Genomic DNA, 8562 nt, shown 5'->3' on the forward strand with positions numbered 1-8562 from the left:
AAATTATGCTGTAAAAGTACATTTGATAATAACTTCCCTAGATTTTTCTATGTTGGTTTTAACCTAGAAAAGGGAAATTATGCCGATTCCCTACTTTGTCAATGTAGTCACATTGAATTGAATATTTAACACTTCATGTTATTATAAAATAAGATCTGAATCTTTGTGCTAAAAACCAGAATCTCTATATTGCAGGTCTGATTTACAGCAACAGTATGGCCGTGTATGTCTTGACTAACTTGGTGACCTTCTTGACTCACTTTTGGAAGTTAAAGCTCAAGCATGCTGTTGCAATCATGAACATTAAAGGTGGAGCGGCAGGTATCATTGGCTTAGTGGAGGCCGCTCACATAGATGCTTATTTTGGCCACGCTGGGATGTTGCTCATCACAAGTGTTCTTTACAGCATTGTAAGTCACCGGAATTCTACACACCCCTTTCATTTGTGGCATAGCATTGCTAATTTGCTAGTAGTAGCAGTGAAGATATAGATAAACTACTCTGTTCTGACTGGGAATCGACAACCAAAAATAAACTAGGCTACTCGTGCATTTGCTGAGGTTGATAGGCAGGAATTGGGTCTTTCCTTGCATTTTTCATAGGGAATTATACTTCTTAATTGATTCTCACTGATAGAATAAAACAACTCATAATTTAGCCTTTCTAGAAGCCCTTTGTACATTTTCACTTGCTTTGTCCGACAAATTTAGTCATGGTCTTTGGTGTACATCTAAGTGCGAAGCCAATGCTCTTACATCAGGCCAGAAAAAAATAAAAAATAAAAATTGGACCATTAATGAATGAAATTTAATACATCATGGCTTTTCAATTGGTGTATTTATATAAATGATGCATGTAAACAATAACCCTTTCTTACTTAAATTCTTTGAATATGCCAATGAATCAAATTTAACTCAAGAACTCAAATCTTGGAACAATACAACGTAAACCTAACTTTCTTAATTTTTTGATCTGAAATGCAATTAAATCTTTGATCAAACACCTTGATCATTTCTTTAGACTAGGTTAACCACTAACCTAGGGTGGCCAAACCACCCACAGTGATTCTTTAGTTGGAAACCACTCAAATCTAGCATCAAAATTAGAGTCAAGATGCATACACACTTACCTTACATCAAAGCTGGTCCAAATTAATTTAAAATATTTTTCAAATTTGTCTCTCACTAATGAATAGGAGACAATTTGATGCAGGGATTGGGGTTGCTAGTTATGTCAGTTCCTGATCGATTCTTTTCCAAGGGTGTAAAGTCGTGTCCAGCAGGGGAGAAATTATGCTCTTCAAAGCTAACTGCTTCACCATTCTATTGGGGATTAGCTTTGATTGTTCTTGCCAAGGCTGGTCAGGGAATATGTTTAAGAGCCCTCACCTTTGGTAAAATAAAATTCAAAAGAGGTCCACCCGAAACGAAGGTAATCAAATTTGGTTTCTTGAAGTTTGAAGTTCGCCGAAGAAAGGTTCAAGACAAAAGGAAACGTCAGAAGAATATTATTCGAAATACCTGCAAAATAGTTGGAACTGCAGGTGGCATCACACGGCTTTTTGTATCATCAATTTTTGCTCCTGATTGGTCTCATCGGTTTTTGATATCTGCATGTGTAATGGCAATTGGGATCGCTATATTTTTGATTGGATACGCATTCCTTTCCCCCCCTCAACTGCGAGCAAGTCCCCTCATAAACATGTTGCGGGTCCTTCTGTCTGCATTCTTAAAGAGGCATCTATTTAACTATGGGAATGAAGATCAGACACCTCGAGGTCAAGGTCACAACCAGAAGACACCTCGAGGTCCCAAGAAAAGGACGACGCTCACTGATCACTGTCGGTGAGTACACAATGTTCATAAAGTATGTGTATACATTTTTATGTTACCTTTATAGAAATTTAAAAACTATAAACCAAAACTTGGTTGGCATCTGTTTTTGTTTCAAAAAATACTGAAACATTTTACAAAATGTACTAAATTATGATAGCATTATATTTGAAATAAAGTTGGAAATGGTATTGGTGTAAAATTTGTGTAGTTTTTAACATCTTTTACACTTGCGCAGGTGGCTTAATAATGCTGCAATAAATGTGCTAGGCAATTTCCACTGCTTTCCCATTGGATGGATTAATTGCACAGTGGATGAGGTTGAGGAGACAAAGCTTCTGTTAAGAATGGTTCCAATCTCAGCTACCTTTCTTTTGTATGGGGTGATCAAATCCAACAGTAATACTTTTTTCATTGCGCAAGGATATGCAATGAAGAGGTCATTTCATTTCATATTACGAAAAAAGCAGCATCAAATTCAACTCCCCATTCAAATCCTCCGTCTTATGGCAGGATTCGCGACATCTGCAGTGAAACCTCTGTATAGGATAGTATTTGAACAACGAATAGAGCGAATGAATGGGAGATACTCATCTGGAATGAAGGTTGGTTTAGGAATGCTTGCCGCTTTGGTTTGTTGTAAAGTTGCTTGGTTGGTGGAGTATATAAGGCTAAAATCTTTGAAAGAACAGGGCTTGTCAGGTCATCCCGATGCCATTGCACCAATATCTGTATTTTGGCTCTCTCCACAGTTTGTACTGATGGGAATCATGGATGGATTAGCTCGTGATGGTATGGAGGATTTCTTCAAGTATCAGGTTCCAGAGTCAATGAGGAAGAGATATGCACTCGTACTCACTGAAGCTGTGATCGGATGGGGAAAATACTGAACATAGGGTTTATTATGATATTAGACGTGGTGGTCGAGAAGTTGAGAGTTGAAGATGGAAGTTGGATTGCAGACACTGTGAATCAGAGCCGCTTGGATCATTTTTATGCTGCATTAGTGGTGGTGAGCATAGCCAATCTGTTTATCTTTGCATATGTTGCTAGTTTCTACACTTACCGTGATTTTCCAGAAGAGGAAGACGACGAAGAAGAAGATCCACATGAAGAAATTAAAACTGGAAAGAAGCCAGACAAGGTGGAACCAACACCTGATAAAGAAACTGAACCAACACCTGATGAAGAAACTGAAAGAACAATAAGAACCACCTGATGATGAAGAAAACTTGAAGAGAACAGTAGTGGTAGAGTTGGTCTAAGCAGCAATTTGATTTCTTGTGAATGTTCTTTTGAGTTGTTTAGGTTATTGATTCTTTTGGCTAATTAATTGTAGGATTATATTATACAAATTTGTGAGCACTTTATATAAGATTTCATGTAAAGACTTGAAATTTATTCTTGTATTATTATCATTATTACTATGTTGATGAATATGATGTTTGATTAATTGTGTATAGATGTGGTATTTATTTATTTCAAGTCTTCAAAATCTCTCTGATTATGGGGATTGTGTTATTGATTTGACATTGTGTGTTTTAAAAGGATGCCTCCATGTGCTCTGCAACTTCCCGACTTATGTTGATGTATGGATAATGAACGAGAATGGCGAGAGAGAACCTTGGACTAGGCTGTTCCAACTCCGCTGCTAGCTCGAAAGAGTGTGGCTTGAGAGTGGCCCGAATTTGGTTTTTTTTCTGCTGTGGGCGTGTGCTTGAATGAAGTCCCACACCCAAACATTTCATTTGGAAAACAATAAAAAAAGAAAAAGAAAAACAAGAATAGAGATTAAAGAGAGAGAAGCATGTATCGTTGGTAACCTAGCGTCACAGTGAGAGGAGTGATCTGGGTCCTGTTGCTGCCGTGGGTGCTGCAAGCTGCTGCCGTTGTGTTGTCCATAGTGGAGGAGGAGGAGTCTTCACTGTTTGAGTTGCAGAAATTACTGTGTCCATAGGTATTTTGTTTCCCCTTGTGTGATTTGCTCTTCATTTGCTCTTCAATTGCTCTGTCAAGACACGAAATCAACGCTGTTTTGGGTTGAATTTTTAATACCGAATTTTGACTTCTAAAATACAGGATTTCTGTCAATACAGAATTTCTAAATACTGTCAATACAGAATTTTGTATTTTACACTGTTTTGGTACTAATTTGACAGAAATTCGGTACTAATTTGAATCTTAAATACAGAAGTTCTAAATACAGAAATTTGATTTCTAAAATACATATATGGGTATATATGTCATGGCAAAAGGATTAGTTGTTACAGATTTTGTCATTAAAGGACACAAGTAATTCAAGAATTCTTTAACAATGACAAATTCTGTTCAATGACAAATTCATAAAGTGTTTGCCATGTCCCTTTGTCATTCTTTCCCCAACTTTTGTCATTGTTTTGCATATCTCAAATAGCTTTAATGAATTAGTTGTTACTTTTTTTAGAAGGTTACTAATAAAAATCGCAATATTTGTTACAATATGATAATTGTTTTTACTAGAAAAGACCAAATTTGAACTGTTCTTCATAAAATACTTGAACTATTGGTATAAATTGGGCATTGGGTGCTGCACTATTGGTATAAATTTTTGGTGGTATAAATAGAATTTTTGCCTAACATTGGTGGTATAAAAGCTACCCCTTCATCATATATACTCTCATGTTTGCAACAATTTGAGGACATAACTCTAAAATTGTCCACTAACTGTATGTCTTGACCTCCAAATTATTGTTCTTGTTTGCTTTCTTGTAATGTTGATTGTTGTATGATAAGAATGTTGGAGGCCATCAATGTTTTGTCCACTAACTCTAAAATTTTGTATTCTATTTCACTTTGAAGCTAGAATGAATATTGAATTTTAGTTAACAAGCTCTGTATGATCTGAAATTTGTTGGTTTTGTTGTTAATTTAGGATTTCACATTGTGTGATTAAGAATTAGTGTTTAAATTTGATTAACTCTTTATGTTTGCTTAGAAGAAAAAAAAAAATGAACAGTATTGAGTATTGTTTAAAGTTGTTCACCTTTTAATTGAAGGGATGAAGAATTGTGGCTATTTGATCATGTTTGTGCTTAGAAGCACTATTTTTTTTTTTAATCTTATAATGAAGAATTGTGGCTATTTGATCATTTATCCCAAAAAAATGAACAAGTTGTTTATCTTATAAAATCCACTGTAGGAGGGGGTCCCAGGCCATCAATTGTGCCTATTTGATCATGTCTGTGCTTAGAAATAGTGATGTAAAGATAAACAACTTCGAACAAAGTTTTTTTTAGTTTGAATGTCTATGTAAAGTTTTTTTTTCCAGTTTGAACAGTCATCCCAGGCCATCCATGTAGAGTTTGTTTTGTTTTGTTTTGTTTTTTTTCAGTTTGAAGAATTAGAGAAAAACTGTTACAGAAAAAACTGTTAAACATAAATTGAGTTTATCTCTGAACACTTAAATTGTTAAAGTTAAATTAAATTTGTCTCTAAACTGTTAAACTTAAATTGAAGAATTAAAGAAAAGCTGTGAAACTTAAATTGAGTTTCTTTGTGTTGTTATTGTTGTTTTGAAGAATTAGTAATTGTACTGTTAAATTGAAATTGAGTTTATCTCTGAATGTCTATTCTATTTCACTTTGAAGCTACAATGGATATTAATTCAAACAATAATTCATTCAATGTGAGTGAGAAAGTTGAACAACAGGATAACAATCTTGAATTTAATGAGAGTGGTGATGTTGAAGAACCGAAGAAGAGGATGTATTTTAAGTGGTTAATCCCAAGATGAATGGTGATGTCTGATTTTTGATTGAAAACCTGAAATCCTGAATTAATTGAAATTATATGACAATATATACATTATGTAGTATTAAAAATGATTTTACAAATCATTTGGAGCCCTATTGACAACATGAGGTGTTAAGACTTGAACTTTTTGAGGAAAAAAAAAAAAACCAAATTGAATATCCAAAATTGAAGCCCTATGTATGAACCCTTCTTTCTCAAAGCTCTAATCTTTGCTTTAGGTTGCAATTATTGCAATTATTACTTATTTAATATCCAAATTGAATATAATTTTTTTCAGATTACCAGGATTGCTAAGGAGAATAATTGTGCTTCAAGAACAACCCCAGATTCAGAGAGCAAGAGAAAGAAGGTTGCTAGCATGTCTTGTGATTTCTTGGGTGCTGTTTTGCTGGTGGATCATTAGTGGTGCTGACCAGCGACACTGAAAATGAGAAATGGAATTAGAAATTGATGTGAATTGAGCATATGTATGGGGTTTTGGGGATATGAAAGGGACTGAAGCTATGTTTTGTAATGGGGGTGAAGTAGCACATTGTAATGGGGGTGAAACTTAGTTTTGTAATGTTATGTTGTTTTGTGAAATGAGAATGAACCTGTGTATTGTATATTTATGTTGTTATGTGAATTGAAAATGAATATGTTTTTTGTAATGTTTATTATGTTATGTGAATTGAATATTAACTCTTTTTTTTTTCTTTTTTCTCTTTTTGGGTGATGTTTTGGTTGAAATGTGGAATGAAAAACAAAAGTAATCAATTAAACACAAAATATTTCCTAATGTAATGAAAACAAACAGGTAATTTGTAAAGTTATGTGACATGAAAATGAACATGTATTGACAACTAAACACTAACTGAATTAAACAAATTCATCATAGATAAACCATTGGCAATGACAAAAAATAGTAAGAATATAAACTAACATTCAATTGATCATATAAAATAGTAGCAGCAACGGTCCACAAAACAAAATCCCACAAAAGCAATTGTCTTTCTCTATTACCCTTGATACACAAACAAAACAAAACAAAAGAAAAATTCTTGGGCTGCTACCCTTGGTTGATTGGAATATGGTGAATGGGCACTAGCCTACTATCCCTACTTGACTGATTGGAATTTGGGTGAATTGGCACGGCCTTGCTTGATGGAGTAGGCTTTTGCCTTGGCATTGGCATGCTAGATGTGCTTGACAGAGTGCACTTGGCCTTCTAACCTGCATGTTCAAACCAAGAATATTCATTATTCCATTGTAAACTTCTATTGTGAAATACTAGAACTGAATTTAGATTTCAAAATTCCTTAGGATTTCAGATCCTTTAACAAACTAGAACTAAATTTACTAATGACCAAACCTTTGAATTACTAAATAACATGCACACAATTAAACAGAATTCATGGAATTACAGTGTCAAACACAAATTTATACAGAACTCTGAACCCAACAGCTTATCTATTGGTCAAGCACTTAGGTAAGAAAGGTAAGCATTCTTTATCATCAATGTTTACTTTGAACATTTTTGTTTTAATTCAACTCACAAAAGAAAATATATATAAAGATTTAAGACCCAGAAAAGGGAAACTATGATGCTTTTCAATTGAAATATGCTCAATATGAGTGAAAATTTCAGAAACGTGTTCTAATGGAGTCTAAAGCACATTTGAATATAATAATATGCTATAAGATTCAAACTAGAAAACAATTATTTGAATCTCTTAATTTGAGACACAAATGATGAGAACAAATTAAGATTCAAACCAGGAAATAATGGAGTCTAAAGAACTCTTGATATGGAAATACACCAGTTGTTAGAAGTTGAAGATATGAATCAAAAGCACAAAAACCCAAACAGAAGGTGGTTGCATAGACCCTTTAAGGGTCACCCAAAACAGGACCAGAAAGCATCAAATTCTACTTGAATTATACAAGAACTAAAATTCGCTAAGTCTCTAAACAGAGCTCCTAAATTGGGTTTTCGACAGAACCCTGGAGAGCATCAAATGTTTGCTTAAATTCTCCAAAGAAAAACCAAATTCACCAAATGGGTACTTGTAGAAATGGTATTGGAAGAATCAAATTCCTATTTTATAGATCATAGACCAATTTACAGAGCTAGCAAGCTAGAGACAGAAAGTAAAAACCCTAGTTTCAAAAATTAAAGGCAAAATCCAAACCCAAACAGTCATAACTTATGATTTTGTACAGAAATTGAAATCAAAACAAAAACCCTACAGAAATTGAAATCAAAACAAAAACCCTAGTTATGCAATATCGAGTTTACCTGAGATTCTTGTTGTTCTGGTCGATAATGAGGAGTAACTAACCCAATCTTCGGCATCGGTTGAGATGTGTTGGCTCCAGTTGCTCAGTGTCAAGTGTGAGCGAAGAAGAAGGATGAGAGAGAGACCAATTATCACAGATTTCTTGGGTCTGGTCTGAGAAAGAGAGAGAGAGAAGAGAGAAAACGTGCGTGTGTTTGTTTTTGGAGCGACAATGCTACGTAGCTCAAATTTTGTGGCTTAAAAGTGGCTCAAATGGCCAAAACGACGTCGTTTTGAGTACAGAACAACATAAAAATAGCCAAAACGACGTTGTTTTGGCCATTTGAGCCACTTTTGAGCCACAAAATTTGAGTTACGAGGCATTTTTCTTTTTGGAGTGGGTTTTGGAGAGAGAGTGGTTGCCAATGCTTTCTATCAAATTCGGGCTATTCGAGTCGCAAATTTTGAGCTGCCAAGCTTTTTCCTGTTCACGATACCATATTCATAAAGATTAGGACCCCTTTCCCCCACCTTCTTTTGACCCTCTTTTTTTTTTGATTGGTCACCTTTTTTTTATTTTTTTTTCTCCTCCTCTAATCGCCACCCGCCACGTGTGTGTGGGGCGGCGGGGGTTGAAATTTGAGGGGATCTAAATCACTGCTGTTCTGTAGTGTTAAGAA

General features: G+C 34.8%; 1 protein-coding gene across 1 annotated transcript; it reads left to right on the forward strand.

Moving 5' to 3' along the window:
• The first annotated feature begins 244 nt into the window (after positions 1-244).
• On the forward strand, positions 245-2074 carry LOC145796638 (protein NRT1/ PTR FAMILY 5.16-like). The gene is made up of 2 exons (XM_082881824.1): positions 245-410; positions 1213-2074. Exons 1-2 carry the CDS (start codon positions 297-299, stop codon positions 1846-1848), a joined length of 750 nt encoding a protein of 249 aa, XP_082737950.1. The 5' UTR covers positions 245-296; the 3' UTR covers positions 1849-2074.
• Positions 2075-8562: the final 6488 nt, after the last annotated feature.

This window comes from Camellia sinensis, chromosome 8, assembly GCF_055761805.1.
Source record: "Camellia sinensis isolate YWXY chromosome 8, ASM5576180v1, whole genome shotgun sequence".
Lineage (NCBI taxonomy): Eukaryota > Viridiplantae > Streptophyta > Magnoliopsida > Ericales > Theaceae > Camellia > Camellia sinensis.

Excerpts from the sequence above, each read along its gene's own strand:
- LOC145796638 (XM_082881824.1), top strand. The coding sequence starts at position 297 with ATGAACATTAAAGGTGGAGCGGCAGGTATCATTGGCTTAGTGGAGGCC. Across the intron at positions 411-1,212 it reads CAAGTGTTCTTTACAGCATT|GGATTGGGGTTGCTAGTTAT; the intron begins GTAAGTCACCGG and ends AATTTGATGCAG.